Source organism: Ahaetulla prasina, chromosome 2 (assembly GCF_028640845.1).
Source record: "Ahaetulla prasina isolate Xishuangbanna chromosome 2, ASM2864084v1, whole genome shotgun sequence".
Lineage (NCBI taxonomy): Eukaryota > Metazoa > Chordata > Lepidosauria > Squamata > Colubridae > Ahaetulla > Ahaetulla prasina.
Window position 1 is genome coordinate 218,863,745 of NC_080540.1, and position 23,417 is coordinate 218,887,161.

General features: G+C 37.0%; 1 protein-coding gene across 2 annotated transcripts in view; it reads left to right on the forward strand.

Annotated features, from left to right (window-relative positions):
- MLLT3 (MLLT3 super elongation complex subunit) overlaps nucleotides 1–23,417 on the forward strand; it is a 151,815-nt gene that overhangs the window by 102,241 nt on the left and 26,157 nt on the right. For both annotated transcript variants that reach the window (XM_058171411.1, XM_058171413.1), the window contains exon 6: nucleotides 3,687–4,295. In XM_058171411.1, the coding sequence (XP_058027394.1) occupies nucleotides 3,687–4,295 (609 nt within the window). The remainder of the gene's footprint in view (nucleotides 1–3,686; nucleotides 4,296–23,417) is intronic.

A 23,417-nucleotide genomic window follows, 5' to 3' on the forward strand; every position in this document is an offset into this window, starting at 1 on the left:
GGGAGTGGGATATATTTATATCAATCTCTCAAGTGTAGCTATGCAAGAGAAATACTTGAGGAGAAATACAAAGGGCAAAGGAGGGAGGAAGTATGTTTTTGTGCATGCAAATATTTTCCAGTGCACTGCTCAGACAATTCATAGATGGGTATTCACTTTGCTCTTATTGGTTGAGACTGAGTGGAAACTCTTTTTCTATGCCCTTGATCTCCAGTCTTTTCACTCAGTCTTATTAATGAGACTTGAGTTGATGTTCTCTGGCTTTAGTGTGCCAGATTGTTGAACTGTGGATTGTGGAATTTTAAAGATTTTTTCAAAATTGCTAAGAATTTAAGTTAGTGAGAAAATTATAGTGCAACAGAAGACAATTCATGGTCAAAATTTATAAAGACCACAAAGGTTGTCAAGCTCTTATCACTAATCATTGTATTATTGCTTAATATAATTCCGAATTTTAATTTCAGATTTTGAGTATTGAAATAGGTGATAAGAATTACATCATGCCATTTAACAATAGTCTTATGGTTACCTTGAGGTGATGATAGAAATGGCTTCCAGATATCACAGACGGGCATATTAGAGGAATATGTTCATGGCAGTGATGGCAACTGTTAGGGAGGGAGTGTGAAGTACAGGGAAGATCAGAACCAGGTAGGTAGGTAAGATATGCCACTCTGTAAGCTGTAGGGAAGAAAGAGGGATAACATGTTCTTCTATGCTCTACTCATTTCGCAAGGATCTCTCTGGAACAGTGAAAACTGAAGCATCTATTTTGTTGAACTATGGCCAGCCAAAATGGTTTGGCAGATCTTCCAGAATATGATCATTTGTTCCTGGATCAGAAACAAAATGAAATCTTCTTTTCATATGCAAAAAATATTTTTTGTCCTGAACAATTATGAAACAGGCTACAATTTTCTCCTCATTGTTTTACTGTTTTTTCTGACCCATTTGCAAGATTTCGAGAACTGGTCATAATGAAAGGAAGTATATTTTATAAGCATTAATTATCATTTCTAAACTAGTTCATTTACTAAGCCTGCTGAATGGTACTTATTGCAATACCAAATGTGCAGCTTGGCATTATAAGTGTAAATTATGCATAATTAAATCTGACATGGAGTTTTTTTGACTTACTAAAATATTTCATAAGATTTGTTTTCTTACTCTATCCACACTTCTATTCTGTTTTCATGTAAGTGTAATTTTTCTTCTACAGTCTACCATAAGATATACTTCAGCTTTGAACTTTAAAGATTAGTTTGTAGTCACTGCATGTCAAACTGAGGGTGGAACTTTCTGCAACTTTAGGTGGAAGCAAGTTCTTGATTAAGCTCAATTATAAGTAAATGTAGTTACAGGTAGTCCTTGACTTATAATCATTTGTTTGACAGCACTTCAAAGTTACAGTGGTCTGGGGAAAAAATGGCTTACAACCCATCCTTGAAAATATAACCATCGCACCAGCCCTATGGTCAAATGATCGCAATTTGGGTAGTTGGCAACTGGCTTGCATTTACAGTGGTTGCATTTTCTTGCAGTAACATGATTGCAATTTGTAATCTTCCTAGATGGCTTCCAACAAGCAAAATCAATTGGGAAAGCCAGATTTCCTTAAAGATTGAATGGTTTTCTTAACAACATGTAGTTTGGCTTAATAACTGGAAAAACGGTTGTGAAATCAGGTCCACTCATATGATGACTCACTTAACAACCACATTAGTTAGTGAATGAAATTCCAATCCCAATTGTGACCATACATCCAGGTTTAAATGTAACCACTGGAAGCTATATATTGATTGAATTCACACAGGCTTGCTTTGAACAATGTTCTTAGCTATAAATCATAGCTATGCCAAATCAAAATAGGTTATTATCTTTTGATATATTTCCCTTTTTTCAGAGATCAGTTGCTAATTCTATGGTAGTGAGTTACATGAACCCACAACACAGAAACTACCAAGCTGCATGTGATTTTATTAATTTTCCAAGATAAAACTATGAATATATTTTATGTGATTCAATTCAGTTTTGTTAACTTTGGCCTTTTCCAGTTTAGCTGGGGAATTTTAGGAGCAGAAGTTTCAACATCTGGAGAACTTCAGGTTGGGAAAAGCTTTTCTACATCGATATGCAGGAACTCTCCAAGGTCCTGTATAAATTTCTAAAAATGTTTTGGTTAGAGCATGGGTGTCCAACCTTGGCAATTTTAAGACCTATGGACTTCAACTCCTAGAATTCCCCAGCCAGCATAGTCTTAGTTGCTAAGGTTAGAGACCCCCTGGTTAAAAATTCTCTAAATTAAAGCTTATGCTTGTTCCAAAATCATAGTTTCATAGATTATCAGGGCCATATTTTATTACTTTTTTAATAATTCCATCCTGCTTACTCACTTTTACCAAGTTGTGAATTCTGTTTTACCTCAGCATGGTTAATAATCTTACAAGATAATAGTGTTTCATATAAAGCAACAATGAATATTCTTAACAAACTTTTAAGTGTTTTGCTCATAATAGAGAATAACCATCCTCATACTGCTTAATCATTTACTACCCAGTAGATGCTTTCATGTGTAAACAATTTTAGAAGTCTTTAACGTACTGTAGAATGTCTGTAGAATCTCACAAAAAATGTCTTTTGATACTTCTTCACAAAATATGTAAATCATGACTGTCCTCAACTTTCAACCATTCATTTAGTGACTGTTCAAAATTACAATAAAACTCCCTTTTTACGACCCTGTTATCCAGGGTTCCCAGTTCGGACCGGATCACCCGATCCGGTAGCGATGGCAGCGGGTGGTTTGGAGACCCGGTAGCAAAAATCCCTGAGCCCCCACCCCCCATGCCCGGCTGAGCCACGCGATCATCAGAGGTGGTTGTTTTTTTTTACTTTTAAAAGCATTTTTTCTTCTACCGAAAAAATGCTTTTTAAAAAAAAAGCACCTTTGATGATTGTGCGGCTCAGCTGGGATTGTCAGAACCCTTTAGAAGCATTTTTTTCTACAGCCTCTTTGGCCAAACCAGCAGAAAGCTCTACTGGTAACTAGGATTCAATTCTCAATCTTCCAAGGTAAGCGTCTTCATCACTAGACCATCATGCTGCTCACTGTTCAAAGTTACAATAGCACTGAAAAAAGGTGACTTATAACTATTTTTCACATTTACAATCATTGCGGGATCCCCATGATCATGTGATCAGAATTCGACTGCTTGGCAACTAATTCATATTTCTGATGGTTGCAGTGTCCCGGTGTTATATGATCACCTTCTGTGACCTTCTGACAAGCAAAGTCAATAGGGAAGCCAGATTCACTTAACCGCTGTATTACTAGCTTAACAACTGCAGTGATTAATTTAACAAGTATGGCAGAAAAGGTAGTAAAATGGTGCAGAATTCACTTAACACCTTAGCAAGAGAAATTTTGGGCTTGATTATGGTTGTAAATCGAGGATTACCTGTATACAGTACATTGAAATTTTATTTGTTGTGATTTAAGAAAGAAATAGTCCAGTAGACCATATTTGGTTGACAACAATTGCAAGTTTGTTATTGATATATAATGTAAATTTATACATTAATCTATTAATGTAAGTAAAGTTTTCAGAGCAGCAACTTATGGTAGGTGTTTCTGAAACACAGAAGTCGAGAGCGAAGCATTAACTTTTTACTTTCTATTGTTGCAGGAGCTGAGCAAGAGTATAAGCACTAGTAGCAGCAGCAGCAGTAGTAACAGTTTTTCAAAGCCCCATAAATTATCAAAGGAGCACAAGGAAAAATCTTCAAAAGACTCAAAAGAACATAAAAGTGCCTTCAAAGAACCTTCCAGGGAACACAACAAATCTTCCAAAGAATCCTCTAAAAAACCCAAAGAAAACAAACCACTAAAGGATGAAAAAATTGTTCCTAAGATGGCCTTCAAAGAGCCCAAACCTATGTCAAAGGAGCCAAAATCAGAAAATAACATACTGACCATAAGTGGTGGACAGCAACAAGAAAAGAAGGCTGCCTCCAAAAGGCCTCCTGGTCTGGATTCTGAGGACTTTGCAGCCAAAAAGAAGAAGAAAAGTGGATCTGAGGCTTTATTTAAAAGTTTTTCTAATGCTCCTCCGCTGATACTTACTTGCTCCAGTGTGGAGAAAAAACAGACAAAAGATAAATCTCAGTTTAAAATTGGGAAAGTTAAAATGGAAAGTGAGCACCTGGAGAAAAAGAAAAATTCATTACCACCTTTCGATGATATTGTGGACCCTAATGACTCTGATATGGAGGAGAATGTGTCTTCAAAATCAGAAGTAAGAGTTTGTGTTTATTCTTATTTTGTTGTCCGGTTACAGACTTTGATTTGTTTACCTAATTTTTCAAAAGTCTTTATTTATCATCCAGGTATGCATATATACAGTATGTATGTTGAATGGATTTCATTTGTATCATTAGATAAAATGCATAGTTTTGTTTTACAGTTGATTTTGGTAATTGGTTTATTCTAGGGAATTGATTTGTAATTGTTCTTTATTATTCAAATAGGAAGTCAACAAATGCAGGCTTTTTCAGTGGTTGCCAGGAAATAAATATTTATGCTTTTTGAGTAGGACTGACTTGCTTGACTTTATTTTATTTTATTTTATTTTATTTTATTTTATTTTATTTTATTTTATTTATATATGCAAGCAGGGCAGCGCAGTAAATAGGGGAGATATATATATCTCCCTATTTACCAGGCTGCCCTGTTTGCATTGTTATGTTCAAAATGATACTGAATCAGTGATAACTTCAAGACTGATTAACTAAGGTATATTCATCTCTTTCCATTTCATTTTAATAATTAATTTGAGCTGTCTCCACTGCTTTATAATATAATATTGGCTTTCACAGTTTTGAAAACTTGCTTTATATTCTTAGTTAAATTCCATTCATAAGCTTGATGAGGATTAGTGAGTGATGGAAGCACATTTATGAACAAGATAAATTCATACATTAAAAGCTGAAATTTAGAAATGGAAAGTTTTTCAGTTTGTAATATTTCTGTCTTTGTAATATAGGATTACATCCTTGAAATGAATAGGGAAGGATGGAGTATCTGTTTTTAATTGCCTCTCTGCTATTTCAAAATCTAACAAACAGTTACGTGAGAGAGATTTTGGGGTTTGAAGCCATGAGCCATGTTGTTTGTTAAAATAAAGTGATGAAATACATTGAATAGGGTGAGTTATTACTATGCAGAAATCTTCCACTGCAGATCAAGTTTAGATATCTTTGTTGTTATTATTTAAATCAGACAAGGAAAATAAAAAGTCATTGGTACTATCTCCTCCCACTTTATTTGAGGCTAGCAGCCTTCTTATGATGTCAATATGCTTGCATATCTGATGGAATCTTGGGTCATCATGGTTAGTTCCTGTATTACAGAACTGGATAAGTCAACTCTCTGTAATATGGTATCCCGTGATTCATATCATTCTAGTCAGTAGAACAGTTGGGAGAGGCTGGACAACTACTTTGCGCTGTTGCAGCACTGTAGTTATCCAAGCGCTGAAAGACAGAAATGAGTATATCTGCTAAGATAAAAAGAAAAACCAGCCTAAGGAGAAGTGAATATATGCAAATTTCTCAAAATTGTAATATTGGAACTTGATTTTCGGTATTAGATAACAAGAATTGCCTTTGGCGATCAGAAATATGTCAGTTCTGACAGTTGTTTGATGCTTGCTGGAATGAGATGCCTGCTTAATATAAATTGTATATACAGTAATGAGCACAACACTTCCAACTGAAATTTTAATTTTCAATTAAAATATATCGTTGCTTTGACAGAAAATTCATAATAATACACACACACACACACACACACCATCATCATCATCATATATGTACACATAGAAACACCCATTTTCTTTATGACAGCCATGATAGAAACAAATTTAAAAAAGAGATAAGAGAAGGAATGATAAAAGAACACTCTGCCATTGTCTCTATGTTAAATCCTGCTTTATTGGAAAAGAGAAAAAAAATACATGATGCTATGTCTTCATACGGATGGTTTATTAAACATAGTTTCATGTCAGGTTGTTCTGTTAGGACTTTGTGTTTGCTATGCAGATATAATGTACAAAAATACTTTGGCATACTGATATACATGAATCAGTAAATAAGGAAACTCTGGGCATACATCCTATATATATTTAGAATAGAATAGAATAGAATAGAATTTTTATTGGCCAAGTGTGATTGGACACACAAGGAATTTGTCTTGGTGCATATGCTCTCAGTGTACATAAAAGAAAAGATACGTTCATCAAGGTACAACATTTACAACACAATTGATGATCAATATATCAATATAAATCATAAGGATTGCCAGCAACAAGTTATAGTCATACAGTCATAAGTGGAAAGAGATTGGTGATGGGAACTATGAAACGATTAATAGTAGTGCAGATTCAGTAAATAGTCTGACAGTGTTGAGGGAATTATTTGTTTAGCAGAGTGATGGCCTTCGGGAAAAAACTGTTCTTGTGTCTAGTTGTTCTGGTGTGCAGTGCTCTATAGCGTCGTTTTGAGGTAGGAGTTGAAACAGTTTATGTCCAGGATGCGAGGGATCTGCAAATATTTTCACGGCCCTCTTCTTGATTGGTGCAGTATACAGGTCCTCAATGGAAGGCAGGTTGGTAGCAATTATTTTCTGCAGTTCTAATTATCCTCTGAAGTCTGTGTCTTTCTTGTTGGGTTGCAGAACCGAACCAGACAGTTATAGAGGTGCAGATGACAGACTCAATAATTCCTCTGTAGAATTGGATCAGCAGCTCCTTGGGCAGTTTGAGCTTACTGAGTTGGCGCAGAAAGAACATTCTTTGTTGTCCTTTTTTAATGTTTTTGATGTTAGCTGTCCATTTGAGATCTTGCGATATGATAGAACCCAGAAATTTGAAGGTTTCTACTGTTGATACTGTGTTGTCAAGTATTGTGAGAGGTGGAAGTATGGAAGGGTTTTTCCTAAAGTCTACCACCATTTCTACGGTTTTGAGTGTGTTCAGTTCCAGATTGTTTTGGTTGCACCACAAGGCTAGTCGTTCGACCTCTCGTCTATATGCGGATTCGTCATTGTCTCGAATGAGACCAATCACTGTTGTGTCATCTGCGAACTTCAGTAGCTTAACAAATGGATCATTGGAGATGCAGTCATTGGTATACAGAGAGAAGAGAAGTGGGGAGAGCACACAGCCTTGGGGGGCCCCTGTGCTAATTGTACAGGTATTTGATGTGATCTTGCTTAGCTTCACCTGCTGCTTCCTGTTTGTTAGGAAGCTTGTGATCCACTTACAAGTCTGTTCCGGTACCTGTAGCTGGTTTAGCTTAGTTAGAAGAATGTCTGGAATGATGGTATTGAATGCTGAACTAAAGTCTACAAAAAGGACCTTTGCATAGGTCTTTGGAGACTCAAGATGTTGTAGGATGTAGTGCAGAGCCATATTTCTATTTGCTACAGGAATTACTTTTGTTGGAAATATAGAAATAGTTTTAAGTAATTGTAATTGTATTTATAATCATATTTACATTTTAAAAATTCAAATAAGTTCAGTGAATTTATTCACAAGTAAGTGGTATAAAAGATCTAATGTCTTACAAGCAGATTTTCCCTTGTGTAATAAAATCTTCTCTTGCTATCCTCTTTCTTGAACACACTAGTGCAGTGCCTCAGCTGCGCTGTATGCCGGAGAATTTTCATAACTTCTAGAGCAGCCTTCAAGTACTAATGCTGAAAAAGAAAATTAATGTGATACATTAGTAGCTTCATTATTGAATGCTGTAGATGAAAGTGGATACAGTCCCAAAATATTTGAAAATCTATAGAATGCAGATCTTATGTTAATTACCGTAACACTTAGTGTAATGTTAGGATCTTTAATCATGCCTGGACTTTTCTTTAAAATTATTTTCTGTTTTACTTCCCAATTAGTACAATGTATTAAATAAAATATTTTGTGGAAAAGGAAGTTTTCCTTTTAACTTGTAAGTTAACCTTAACTTCTAAATTTTAAGTTAACTTCTAAGTCAGGAGTAGTTAACCTTTTTATACCTACCGCCCACTTTTGTATCTCTGTTAGTAGTAAAATTTTCTAACCACCCACCGGTTCAGGGGGAGATGCGCGAGCTATTCTGGGATGAGGCTGTTTTGTTTGCGGTTGTACTATAGTGCCATTTAGTTTCACTTACGTATCATGAACTAAACTTATACGTGAGCAATACAAATAGTATATTTTCAGAAATTTAAATTGTCACGGGGAATTTTATGAAAATCTAATGAAAATGTTTTTAAATAATGCTATGAAAATTTTTTAAAAAGTCAATTAAATTAAAAAAAAGGAAAGTGCTTCAGTATCGGACAAAACCCCTACTGCCCACCATTAAAGCTGGAACACCCACTAGTGGGCGGTAGGGACCAGGTTGACTACCACTGTTCTAAGTTAACCTTAGACTGATTACTCTTGACCTCACCCCATTCCTAAGAGGTCTGTAAGGGGTATGCATAAGAGCACCAGCGTGCCTACGATCCCTGTCCTAATGTTCCCTTTAATTGTATTCATTTTATGTATTCAATTCATGCTTATATATACCGTATTATCTAATACGTACTTGACAAATAAATAAATGAATAAATAAATAAAGTGTTGTGCTTCCAATAGCTTAATAAGTTATTTATAATAGTACATTTTAAACAATGGAAGTAAGTTAATATTCCCAAGATATAAAGTGGTCAATAAAAAGATTATTATTAGGAATAAAGATTTCAGTAAAATATTAATTTTTTTAATATTAAATCCCATTTTCACTTCATTACTTAATCCTATATTTTTTGTTCATATTTTGAAATGGCCCAAGCCATAAGTAGCTCACCAAAGAGAAATAATCCTTAGTCCTTTTCTGATTTTTTTCTTGATTTAAAATGTTTCTATATTGCTTCCAGTTAAAAAAAAGAATCTCAAAGCAGTTTACAATTTAAAATTATAGCTAAATATTTAAATCATACTTTAAAATATTTTAAAACTTTTAAAAATTTGCAATAGAAAAATGAAATAAAACTAAGCAGGGATGGAAATTTTTTGTAGGCAGGTATATTATTTTTAAGGTAAGTTTTGATTGTTTTTATATAGACAAAGTTTGAAAACATAAACATTTTTATAATGTTGTTCTAACTGTGCTACAGTTGTCACCAAAATGATATTTCTATTCTATTTCCCTTTTTTCCTTGGTCTCTCTCTCCCCCACCTCTCAATTAAATAAGTTGTTGATAAGAACATAAAAAATGGTGAAGCCAAAATGATTTACATTTCCCTGTTAAAATTAATTTAAAATACCATCTTGAAAAAAATATAGGAGGTAAAGTATATATAATTTCAACTATAGATTAAATTCCTTTTTAGATCTAAAAATGATTACTCAAACTTTAGGCTTTGTTGGGCCTCATTGAGTGAAGAGGAATTGTCTTGGCCTGTACATATAATATATAATATAGTTAACGTATATAAATAACGAATATCCTTTTTTATATATTTTTATTGTCTTGTGAGGCTGAATTACTAGTTGTCCAGGGCTGCATGTGGCCTGTGGGCCATAGCTTGGACATGCCTGATCTAAAAGATTTATTTATAGATGATCTATACTCAATATTTTTTAGAAGGTATGTGAATATGACTAGTTGATTCCTTCATTTCTCTTTAGAGATGTCAGTGCTGTTGAATGATTGACCTAAAATAGCTACAAGCATCTGTGATTCCTCGGTTATAAGACTAGTGAGTTTGACTTTTGAGTATAGACCATAGAATATGCAATCATTATTCTAATTGAAAGTGTCTACAGGTTTGTTTTTAATTTGTGGATTTTTTTCCTACAGTTTATAATATATAATTGTTCTATAATGTAGGGGTAAAGAATTTGCAAAACCAAGAAAAACGAAGTGATACTATGAATACCTTCAGTACTTTTAACATTTGTGATATTGGGATGTTTGTGTTCAATATTTAGGTGCATTTTACAGCACTGCAGTATTCAAGATTTTATTTTAGAACTGTAATGTTTAAAATTTTGCTCACATGTATTAATGGGCAAAAAAGCATTAATATACAAATTAATCTTAAGTGTGATCATTGCTCCATTTTTTAAAATACCTCTTTTTAAAATATTAAACATGAAAGGATCCACTGCCAGGTGAATATCAAGAACTTCAGCTAATGTTAAAGTTCTAATATCAAGTTGTATGAGGTAGCAAAGTACTTCAGAAGCTTTTATATAATCAGCCAGTTCTAAATCCCAGCCTGTAATTTTTGGCTCTCATTAGAAAAGTATTAGGCAACAAGGAAAGGAAAAGGAAGGAAAGCTTGCAAATTTATTACTATTGAGGCAATGGGAGAATAGTTCAAACCACTTCAAATTCTAAACATGTCTGCTTTTATCTTGAGTTCCTTAAAAACTTCAATGACAGGATGTTTAATTTCATAAAAACCTGCTTACCGGTTTTCCTATACTGAACCATGTAGCTGTGTGATAAGAGAACACTTGGCCTTGTTTTCATTGCCTGTGTATGATGATATATAACCATGTCAGCCTTATAATATTTATTTAAGTTGCAAACTAGAAGAAGATAAAACATTGAAATATTAGATCTCATTATAGATTATTTCATGTTGCAACTGCTGTTAATAGAGTAACTATGGTTGAGAAGATAACAGTATTTGTTTTGTAGATTTCCTATCGGCATATCTATCTGAATAGAGAAATTCAAAGTTAAAATATCATAGCAATTATAGTGTAAGTGTCTTAATTATATGCATAATTTTTTTAAAGTGTTTTTAACTATCAGATAAGGAAGTTGCCTCCCTCTTTGGAAGACTTGATCTTCTTTCTGCTACTGGCAAAAGAAGACGGTGATTTTATCTTATTTAGTTCTCTCTGCAAGCCTTACTTGTCCTCAGGGAAGGCTGGGGATTCTCTGAACCAGCATAGGAAGTGGTGTTGGGTGGGTACCATAGAAGCAAGGGAATTGGGGAATAACATGTCTTCCTCACTCCTTTCCCATCAGCCAAATATTTCTGGATAGAATTCTATTTAAGCTCTATCCGTTGTGCTAGTGAAGAACAAAACAAATGGAAATAGATAAAAGTATAGTTGAACCATGATTTAGGGCAGGGGTCTCCAACCTTGGTCCCTTTAAGACTTGTGGACTTCAACTCCCAGAGTCCCTCAGCCAGCAAAGCTGGGAATTGAAGTCCACAAGTCTTAAAGGGACCAAGGTTAGAGACCCCTGATTTAGGGAGATCTGTGAATTCAGCCAACCTGTTTTTAAAGTAGAAGAAACTTACTTATGAAGAGGCTAAATTCCTAGTGAACCCTTTTTTATAATGAATGTAGAGTTTCAATATCCAGAAAATAAATTATAATAATTAAAGTACCTTTTAGACTGCCTGTTTTAGACACTCTACCCCCGTGATGACGAACCTATGGCACGCGTGCCACAGGTGGCACGTGTAGCCATATCAGTGGGCACGCGAACTCAGCTCCAGGGCACATACACACGCCAGCCAGCTGATTTTTGGGCCTTCTGGGCCCATCAGAAGTAGGGAAACAGGCTGTTTCCTGCCTCCAGAGGACACGGATGGTGGTGGGGAAGGCCCGTTTTTCTCTCTCACCTGGCTCCAGAGCCTCTCTATGAGTCTGGGGAGGGTGAAAACGGCCTTCCCCACCCATCCCCAGGCCCTCCAGAGGCCAGAAATGGCCCATTTACCAACTTCCGGTTGGACAGGAAGTGACTTTTTTGCTGTCTACAGCCTCCAGAGCCTCTCTCTAGGAGAGAGGCTCTGGAGCCAAATGAGAGAGAAAAACAGGTCTACTGGGCCATTGTGTGCCAGGAGCGGGGGGGGGGGGTTTGCGCGTGCATAAAATTATGGGTGTGGCGACCCCCCCCCCCCGCTCCTGGCACGCAATGAAAAAAAGGTTAGCCATCACTGGTCTACGCAATATGGATAAACAGAGTTTGCCTACTAAGAGTTCCTAGCTACTGGGAAACCTGCAGGTAGGTGATTAGAAGGCAGCATTTTCCAGTACAGTGCTTGGAGACTCCAGGCATAGGATGACTCTTGTATAATAATAATAATAATAATAATAATAATAATAATAATAATAATAATAATAATAATAATAATAATAATAATAATAATAATAATAATAATAATAAAATTTAATTTGTATACCGCCCTTCTCCCAAAGGACTCAGGGTGGTGAACAGCCATATAAAACAACAACCAAAACGTACAAATACAAATAAAACAATAGTTAAAAAACTTATTAAATTTGGCCCAAATTTAAAATACACTTAAAAACCCAAAAAACTAATTAAGAATTAAAACCCATAAAATATCTAAAAATTCTATGCCAGTCCTGCGCGGACAAATAAATAGGTCTTAAGCTCGCGGCGAAAGGTCTGGAGGTCAGGAAGTTGTCGAAGTCCAGGGGGAAGTTCGTTCCATAGGGTAGGAGCCCCCACAGAGAAGGCCCTTCCCCTGGGGGCCGCCAGTCGACATTGCTTGGCTGACGGCACCCTGAGGAGTCCCTCTCTGTGAGAGTGCACGGGTCAGTGAGAGGCAAACGACGGCATTAGGTGGTCCCGTAAGTAACCCGGTCCTAAGCCATGGAGCGCTTTAAAGGTGGTAACCAGCACCTTGAAGTGCACCCGGAAGACCATAGGAAGCCAGTGCAGCTTGCGCAGGATTGGTGTTATATGGGAGCTCCGAACAGCTCCCTCTATCACCCGCGCAGCTGCATTCTGGATTAACTGAAGCCTCTGGGTGCTCCTCAAGGGGAGCCCCATGTAGAGAGCATTGCAGTAGTCCAGGCGAGAGGTAACCAGCGCGTGAGTGACTGTGCATAAGGAATCCCGGTCAAGAAAGGGACGCAACTGGCGGATCAGGCGTACCTGATAAAAAGCTCTCCTGGAGACGGTCGTCAAATGTTTTTCAAAGGACAACCATCCATCCAGGAGAACGCCCAAGTTGCGCACCCTCTCCATAGCTTTCCACTGGACTTAATAGTGGTTCCTTCCCTCACAATCTTTGTTGTGCCTCGTCCTCCTCCTCTCCTCAGCCGGGCCCCTCCCGTCTCCTCCTGGGCCTGCTATCAGATTCGGAGTCTGATAATGAAGATGAACGGCCTGTCATGCCTCCAGCCTCCAGCCCTGGCCCCATGGCCGGACAGGATGTCAGGAATGAACAAACAAACCTCACTCCTACAGCGTGTGAGCAGGGAGCCGGCCACGTGCTGGAATTACCGGCAGCAGATCCAGTGGAAGAGAATTCACAGTGGGAGGATCCCCGCTTCCGGAGATCTGAGAGGCAACATCAACAGAAGGAAGGGAGGGGCAGGCCTGGATAAGTGCTGAGTCATGGAGCCACACCCCACAGTCTAGATAAAGGACCAGCTTAAGTCAAACAACTTTGAGTCAAGCAAAGTCTCATTTAGTTTGCTGAAGTCACAACTTGGATTCCTGCCTGCCCTGAGAAATTTGAAAGGAATTTGGCAAAGCTGCAGAGGCTTCGTGGCCACGCTTGATACGGACTTCCTAGACCCGGTCGTCAGAGGGGGAGGGGGACACGACAATCTTATAGAAGCTTTTGAAACTTGGTTATTTGCAAAGATAGTCAGCAACTAAGATGGTATAGTATTATTGCTCTGGGTGAGCTGTAGCACTGCAATCGTTGCATTCATTAGGAAAGTCATTGTATATTGATATACTTATTTATTGTATCCTGCCTTCAATTCATTTGTATTGTTTGTACTGCATTTCTTGTTTGTATTATTTGTAAATTGCTTAGAGACTAGATTGAAGCAGCACAAAGGTTTGTGCATTTGGATAAGGACACACAACATTCTGGAATCGGATTGCTCTCATACAGTGTTTTTCCTGTCTTATTTGTTCACTCAGGACTGTATTGGTTGAAAACATGCAAAAGAGGCCTTCATCTTGCAGTGGATAGACAATGGCTAAAATGATGATGATTTGTCTGATTGTTTGTTTTTATCATATTTCTATCCCATTCACTTGTGGACAAACCAGCTCAAGGCAGCCTAAGGCAGTTAATGACAAAAATCCAGCATTAATTTTAGAATGGATTTTTTAAAATGTTTTTCATGTTGTAAGTGACCCAGAGTTGTTGGACATGAGGTGGATGGCAAATGAATTTTATAAATAAATATAATTAATTAATTAATTGATATATAGAAAGATGATTTTCAGCCAAGTCTTATTATTTTCCACAGACTTAAGTTAATTTATTAAAGATAGAGGGGAACCCTAATTAATCTACTCTGTCCTTCATATATCTCAAAAATACGACCTCAGTAAAGCATAGGAAATCTTTACATTTTTCTTTAGTCTATTAAAATAAATTCCAATGAGTGTTTGTTTTAAGCTATGAACCTCTTCGGACTCATTACAAAAAGCTACTAAATGAAGGAAGCTATCATTACTCATTAATGCTCGGATTATTATTATCATGCTTCAGAGCTGTGAAATTCCTTAGATGATTTTGATTCTGTGCACACACACTTTGGATGGTGATGGAAATATTTTACCTTTTGCTGATGCCAATGATGAAAAGATGGAATTAGCTACATATGGCTTTAGATTCTGACATTTGCCCTTATTTACTTGTTAAACAGAAATAATCTTAGCCAAAATAATTCCTAGAGTGTTAAAATATCTAAATACAGTACTTTTGTCATGAGTCCAAATTACCATTTAAACTATTAACATTGCAATCAAAGTTAAAATCTAATTTTTCTTCTCAGTCTTTGAGATACTATCCAATACTCCTCTTTACATCTATTAAAGCGTATTCATTCTTTGGCTGGTTCCTTGCTGCTTCAGGATTTCCGGATGTGCAAGAAATCGGATATAGGTAGTCCTCAATTTATGATCATAACTGAGCCCAAATTTTCCATTGTTAAGCAAGAGAATTGTGCTAAGTGAATGTTACCCTTTTTATGACCTTTCTGGCCATGGTTGTTAAATGAATCACTGCAGAGGTTAAGTTTGTAATACGGTTGTTAAGTGAATTATGTTGTATTCCACATTTGAAATATAGCAAAGTATTTATAAAGCCGTTCTTAAAAATACATTTCAGGAAAGAAACTTTACATATGTGCCATCAGTTTTGGTTTGAAAAGATTAAGGGCTGCAGGAAATTTTACTTCTACTTTTTTGTTTTTCTATTTCCTCTGCTCTTAAAACTGCTGTTTTAACTCCACTTATGAGTTCTGTAATAAGTTAATATAGGCTTGTTTTTATTGTCAGTTTTAGACTTACGTAGAGTCATTGCGTACGAGTTTTTTTTTCCTTGAAAATTTAAAACATATAAATTTGCTTCAAAAGACACAGTCAAGGTCACAATCAAATTGATGACAGTATAGAACATGTTGACTTTTCAAAGTTTATATATCATTGACTAGTATATTTGTCCTCATACAAAGACACATCAGCAACATAGATATGGCATGGGCATTGAATATTGATTGTGAAAAAGGTTCTTCTAATTAACTCCAAAAAACTGAACTTTTTTCTCCCTGTCTGGATCAGATCTAGTTAATACTTGGATAGGACACTACCTGGAAATAACCACGGCTATAGATTGAACAAACATCCCAGAGAGAGGCAGTGGCTCTCATAAGTTCATCATGGGGCCAGGTTCAGGAATGGAATTCACCTCTTTTTTTAATATTGTACTAGTCCAGAAAAATATATAAAGTTAGTTACATGCTGGAATGCCAAGGCCTTCTTCTCTGTAGATTAGGGGCGTGATAGCTCAGTAATTAAAGATGCTGAGTTTATTAGCTGGAAAGCTTACAGCCTGGGTTTGAGACCCAAGTGCTGCGTGATACAGTGAGCTCCCGTTATTTGCCCCAGGTCCTGCCCACCAAGCAGTTCATAAACATGCAGATGCAAGTACATTAATAGGCATCACTTTGGGTAGGAAGGTAACAGCATTCTGTGTGCCTTGCATATAGTTACATTGGCCATATGATCACAGAAGTATCTTCAGAGAATGGTGGCTCCCTTGGCTAAAAAACGGAGATGATAACCACTCACTAGAGCGGGTATTGGCAACCCATGGCTCCAGAGCTGCATGTGGCTCTTTCATCCCTCTGCTGCAGCTCCCTGTCACCCTGTCATGGCAGGGGGATGAAAAAGTTGTTGCCCTGTTGCGGTGGTGGCGATAGCCAGAGCCTTAGTGTGGGAGCGAAGCACCCCTGCACTTGCCTTTGTGCACCTCCATCACATACATTTATTGTTCCCACTTCTCGCAGCCCTTTGCGCAGCAGAATGAAATTTAGCACACTTCACAATGGGAGAAGTGTGGTCCCCTCCTTCATAGGAGCCACAATCCGACCCTGCCCCATTCGGCTCACTCTTGCCTCCCAGATGTCAGTTGCTTTTCCTGCAGAGCCGCCGGTGTTGTGATGCCCCACCTTCCCGCCAGCCAGCTGGTCTTCAGTGTGCTGCTCCTGGGTTTGTCAGCCTCTGGATGTCAGATTCCCACCACTCAATACCAGTTCAGGGGTCCCTTTCCCCCTCGGGGACAGAGAGAGATTGGGGGGAAGAGAGAGGGAGGGAGGGAAAAAGAGGGAGGGAAGGCAAGATAAAGAGGGGGAAGAGGGGGAAGGAAAGAGAAATAAAGAGGGGGAAGAAAGAAAGGAAAGAGAGAGAGATAAAGAGAGTGGGAGAAGAGAGAGGGAGGGAAAGAGAGATACAGCGAGAGGGGGAGAGAATGGGGAGAGGGAGAGAGACTGAGAGATACAGAGAGGAGGAGGAGAGAGAGACACAGATACAAAGGGGGAGAGAGACACAGAGAGATACAGAGAGAGAGGGGGAGGGAGAGTGACTGAGACACATGGCGGGGGGGGGAGAAAGAAAGGAGATGGAGAAGAAAGGAGAGACATATAGAGAGATACAGAGAGAAAGAGAGATACGGGGGAGAGAGAGAGAGATGTCAAAAGGATTTTGTGGTTCCTGGTGTTCTTTAACAATAAATGCTCTTTTGAGTGTTTAAGGTTGCAGACCCCTGCACTAGAGTTAGACACAACTGGACAGGGGAAAACGTTACCTTTACTTTTTTCTGTAGAAGAACTTTATTTAAAAAGTAGATAAATGTCATTTAGAGATAATGATTCATATGAACAGCCATCATGGGTAGGGCTGGGCTATTTATTGGAATGAATAGGACATTTTTCTCTCAGCTGGGCCCCTCCTACATTCTCCACAGGCTTCCCAGATATAGAAGGTTGAGAGTAGGTAAAAATTCCAAATATGATTTGATTGAAAGATAGCTTCTTCAAGAGGGGGCACACTAGTGCTTTCTTCAAGGCAGATGGAATCACACCTTCCCTTTGAGAAACACCAACTACCTGCAGGATCTTGCTACTGACACTCCACGTAGCAGACAGAAGGAGCTAAGAAAGGTATGGATCTAGCCCACAGGTGAAGTGCTCATGCTACAAGCAATCTTATCTATTTTCCCAGGTTCTTTGAACATATGGAATATTTTTTGTAAAAAGCCTTACAGTGGAGTTCATTATGTTGTTAAAATTTTGATTAAGGGGGGCAATTTGCTGTTATTATATGATAAATTGGATGGGACAAAGATCTCTTATTGTGAAAAAATAAAATATTGATGTTTGTTAAGATACCTTTCAAATATATTGAAAATCTGAAGAAAGGATTTAAACAAGTGCTAACATTCTCCACTATTTGGTTGAAAACATTTCAGGAGAATTGGGAATTAGGAAACATTACTAATACCTTAATATTATAGAAGACAACTATTGACATACCTAAATTAACAATGGATAAGGAACTAATGGACATTTTGAATCTAATTTTGTATCTGTTTTAATGCCAAGAGTGGTATTTAAGATAAACCGTAATTGTTTGGGTTCACTTCATTTTAAATATGCTTAAATATTTAGGATGTCAGTTCATATTATATGATAGTTGTTTACATTTTCAAAATGTTGATTTTTCTTGGACACTGATCAGTGAAGAATAACACTGCTTACATACATTCTATTTTGTTAATATACAGAGAGTTCACCACTACAGGTAGTCTTCAAGTTATGGCTATAATTGAGCCCCAATATTTTGTTGCTAAGTTGTTAAGTGAATTTTGCCCCATTTTATGACCTTTCTTGCCTCAATTGTTAAGTGAATCACTGCAGTTTTTAAGTTAATAACATGGTTGTTAAGTGAATCTGGTTTATCCATTGACTTTGCTTATCAGAAGGTCACAAAGGGGATCACATGATTTTGGGACACAGCAACAGTTATAAATAGGGGTCTGTTGCCAAGCATCTGTGTTTTGATCATGTGTCCTTGGTGATGCTGCAACACTCATGTGGAAAGCAGTCATAAGTCACTTTTTTCAGTGCCTTTGTAACTTCTGAGGGTCACTAAATGAACTGTTGTAAGTGGAGGACTACCTGTAAATATTGAAATAACAAGCTCATGTCTAATTAGGCAAAATATATTGGTTAAAAAAAACTGTTTTTCCTTCTACTGAGTGTCCTTTCAAATTACAGTTCAAATGATTGACAGTCAATGTAGACTGTGCTAGGTTAAAATTACTGAGGTATTGTTTAGTCAATTTTTTAAAAAAATTCCTAGAAGGTGTTTCTAGAAATTCCAGTGACAAAGCCTTTGGTGAAGCAGTTTAATTCATCTTAATTGCTCACATTCAGTTTAGAAGGAACCCCATGTTTCATTAATGACTTGGTTGCTTTTCTTATAAAACCCTTTCTCTGATAGTGGAACTATGCCAACTGTTTCACTACTGCATCTGTATACATTACTAATCATTAAAGCTGAAACAGACCCTTTCCTCTCAATGTTTCCTCTGAATGTTCCTAATGAAAATTACTGGGATACAGTATATAGATACCCTTGATTACAGCAGTGTTCTGCTTGTCATAACATTTTATTTATCTATTTTTCTTTATTCCTTCACTTAATCATAAAATTCACATACATCCAAAATTTAGAAATGTAAAAAGTTTCATTGTTCAAAATTACATTGGCATTTTGTGTGGTTGTACTGCTTTTCTTACTTTTGAATGCTTTGTATTTATGTCACAACTGATTGGCTAAATATATACAAATCTATAATAGTGCAAGCTTCATATCTAAATGTGATCAAGATCTATTTTATGCTTTGTGATGTAAAGTGATTTTGGAATCTGATGATGCTTAAGCTTTGCTCTTGTGCTGTATCATTTGAGGTAAATTAATGATTTACGGGCTATGTATAACAATAATAATATTGATTAATGAAAATATATTTTGGAATAAGCAATACGATTACTAACTCTAGTGGTATAGTTGTCTTCCCTTTGAGTGTGGAAAGCATAAGTTTAAAGGAGATGATTGTAGTGTGGTGATTATAGTTTTATTGTTTAAGAAGTAATTTACAAAGGAATAAGCAAAATGATAAAGAGATGGAAATAGAATATAGTAGGAACAGAAATGATAAACCTCTCAATATCAGTTCCAGGGGAGCACACTGTAAATATAATGGTACTTGTAATTATTGTCCTATTTATGAATTTTAGGCATCTGCTGGACTAGATGATTGCTTGATTTGAATTAGCATGGATGCTTTCACACTCTTTCTTCCATACTTTGCTTCAATATTTGCTAACACAATTATTTTCCAACTGTGTTTCTGTATAAACGAATCAAAGCATTGCTTGTAACTGACTTTTGAAGGAGCATATGGTGATTTAAGATACAGAAAAAAATAAGTTATTGTTGTATTTCTTTGAATGCTTTTGGACTGAGAATTTCATAAGAAATTTGCAGTATTCCTGGGTGGCAAAATTTTCTGTCTATGGAATAGAATATTTGATCTCAAAAGAAATATTTAAAATATAAAATGCATACTTTGATAAAAAATGGATGTGATTTTGTGCTACTCATAAAACTCTAGGGAATCTATAGATTATACTAGTAGGTTACTGATTAATAATAAACTAATACTTTGCCTGGCTTTGTGCCATAGAAGAACAAGAAATAGCTAAAACTGTGGAGATAATTTATTTCCTTTGTGGAGATATTTCCCTTGGTTTTTCTTGAATGATTTCTAATATTATTGTACTTGTGTTGAGTTTTTATCTTTATAATCTGCTCAGAGTCATTGAGAGTGAGTTCAGTGACCATATAAATTTTCTTAAATAAAATAAACAAATAACATTTTATTTGTTTATTATTTATTTATTAAGCTTATATGCCATGTTTATCTTGAATTTAAGACCAATTTTTCAAAATAGGAGAATAAATAGAACTTTTTTTGAAAGTCCAACATTTATTTTAAACCGGGACCGGAAGGCCCATTTTTTTGTTCTCCCCAGGCTCCAGAGGCATTCTAGGAGCTTGGGAAGAGCGAAAATGACCTTCTCCACCCCCCTGGAGGCCCTCTGGAGGCTGGAAACTCTCAACTTCTGGAAGTCGAGCCGTTTCTAGCCTTCCGAGGGCCTCTGGGGAGGAAAGGCTGTTTTTGCCTTCCCCAGGTCCTATAAAGCCTCTGGATCCTGGGGAGAGCAAAAAAATGGGCCTTCCAGTCCCACCAGAAGTCGGCAAATGTCCGTTTCCGGCCTCTGGAGGGTGGGGAAGGTTGTTTTTGCCCTCCCTAGGCTCCTAGAAAGACTCTGGAGCCTGGGGAGAACAAAAAACAGGCCTTCTCCACCCCTCTGGAGACCAGAAACAGATTGTTTCCTGAGTTCTAGTGGGCCCAGAAGGCCCAAAAATCAGCTGGCCGGTGCTCACATGCGCACTGCAGCTGAGCTAGGGCAATGCTCGGGTGCCCACCGATATGGCTCCGCATGCCACCTGTGACATACGTGCCATAGGTTCGCCATCATGGCTTTAGGGCGTTCTTCAGAAAAGAGAATTTATTCACTCAACAATACATTTAAATTTATACTTCTACATTTATTTATTTTATTTATTTATTTATTTATTTATTATTCGAATTTATATACCGCCCTATCTCCCAAAGGACTCAGGGCGGTTCACAGGCATGTAAAACATCAATAAACAAATTAAAATAATCCTTAAAAAACTTATTCTAGCGCCCAAATTATTAAAAATATAAATATAAATATAAAATATAAATATTAAAATCAATTTAAAACCCCTCTAAATTTAAAATCTAAGCCAGTCCTGCACAGATGAATAAATGTGTCTTGAGCTCGCGACGGAAGGTTCGAAGGTCAGGAAGTTGACGGAGTCCTGGGGGGAGTTCGTTCCAGAGGGTGGGAGCCCCCACAGAGAAGGCCCTTCCCCTGGGCGTCGCCAAACGACACTGCCTAGCTGACGGCACCCTGAGGAGTCCCTCTCTGTGAGAGCGCACGGGTCGGTGAGAGGTATCTGGTCGCAGTAGGCGGTCCCGTAGATAACCCGGCCCTATGCCATGGAGCGCTTTAAAGGTGGTCACCAAAACCTTGAAGCGCACCCGGAAGGCCACAGGTAGCCAGTGCAGCCTGCGCAGGATGGGTGTTATGCGGGAGCCACGAGGGGCTCCCTCTATCACCCGCGCAGCCGCATTCTGGACTAACTGCAGCCTCCGGATGCCCTTCAAGGGAAGCCCCATGTAGAGAGCGTTGCAGTAATCCAGGCGAGACGTCACAAGATAAATATTGAAAATTTAACTTTGATGAATAAGCCAAACCTATAGTTTAATTTAATTTTCTAAAATGCTAAGAACATTTCTTTTGATCAGGAACTCAGTGTTTAAAGAAAAAAAGTTCAAAATTTCTTGTTTTGGAGATGATGAGGGAAAAGCAGTTGCTTGCTTCAAAATTTTCAAAAGTTCTATCTTTTTAACAACAAATAATAAAGCCAGAGAACTAACAGTGAAACATTAAAAAAAGTTGCATGTGACAGTTTCTAATAATTTTTTTTAAATTATATTTCAGTTTATTATTTTAGCTTCTTATATAAAGCTATATCACTCTTGTGGTAATCATAATCCTTGGTTCTAAAAGCTGTGAATCTATGAAAGTTTTTCTGTGCACTAAATTTAAATTCAGGGGAAGAATGTGTTATGGCTAAATATATGTATTCCTACATATATGTTTTACTACACATTGGACTTTATATACAGTAGTTAGACTTTCTAATGTGAGTGCTTCTCTGTTGCCTTCTCTGAATCATGTTTATTTTCTCCATATTCAATATTAGAAATAACTGTAAAACAAGAAGGGGGAAAATGAAAAAAATTATCTGCTTGCAAAGTTATCTAATATCTACCCTTGGGAAATACTTCTCCTTCTATAACTCTATTTAACACATACATTGGGATCTAAATCATTGATCCTTTTAATATAGAATCCAAACTATATATCAAAGGTCCATGTATTTTTGCTGATAATTTGGTGTAAGGTCCAACTTATATGTATAGGAGATTTTGCACAGAGATCATATTCCATCAAATCAATACAAAAAGTGTTTTGTGCGAGGCAAGTGAGAAACACATGAATCTCCATGTATGTACAAAATGTTGAAATTGCTTGCTTCTTTCAGTCCCAGCTGTGAGAACTACAGATGTCATTTGTCTGAGAGGAACAGATGCTAACTCTACTCCCTCCCCCTTTCTTTGGCACCCTCAGAAAAAGAGAGATGTTGCATTAGCTTGCCTCACAATCTTTTTGATTGTGAAGCAAGCCTTTAAAAAGCTGTAAATCTGCCTTCTCATTACAAAGGGCAACAATAGATTGATTTATGCTAGATGAACAACTGTTGAGCTTATGTAAGCACAATGCATGAAACTGCAACTTAGCACTGAATTTAATAGAGGCCACATATTACTATTGCGCTATTTGGGGAGGGAACTTTGAATGTAATTAATTGGAGGATTTATGACTAGAAAAATACTATTTGTATTTCTTCCTTAAGTTGAACTAAAATTGTTCATCCAATGGACCATTCAATGTAACTTGAAGCTATAGCCACCCTGTAGAAAACTGGTTGCAAAACAGAACAAGGTGATCATTGGAGACCAGTTTTCAGTTGGCCAGAGCTAATCAAACCACAAACTTGTCTCCTTTCATTTTACTGTAACCTAAATAAAAGTCTTAAGATTTAAAAACAGATTATTTGTAGCAACTTCACTCTTTCCACTTCTCTTGATAATCCTACAATAGTCATTGTGGTTGCCATCCTCTGATAAGTGTGAGCAATAGGTATCGCCCTGTTTATTTATTCATTTGTTCGTTCATTTATTCAATCAATTTCTATAACCGTCCAACTCAAGCAATGACTCTGTGTGGCGTACAATTAGAATTTTTGTTTTGTGGCTTTCTGATGGAGGCATCAGGAACCT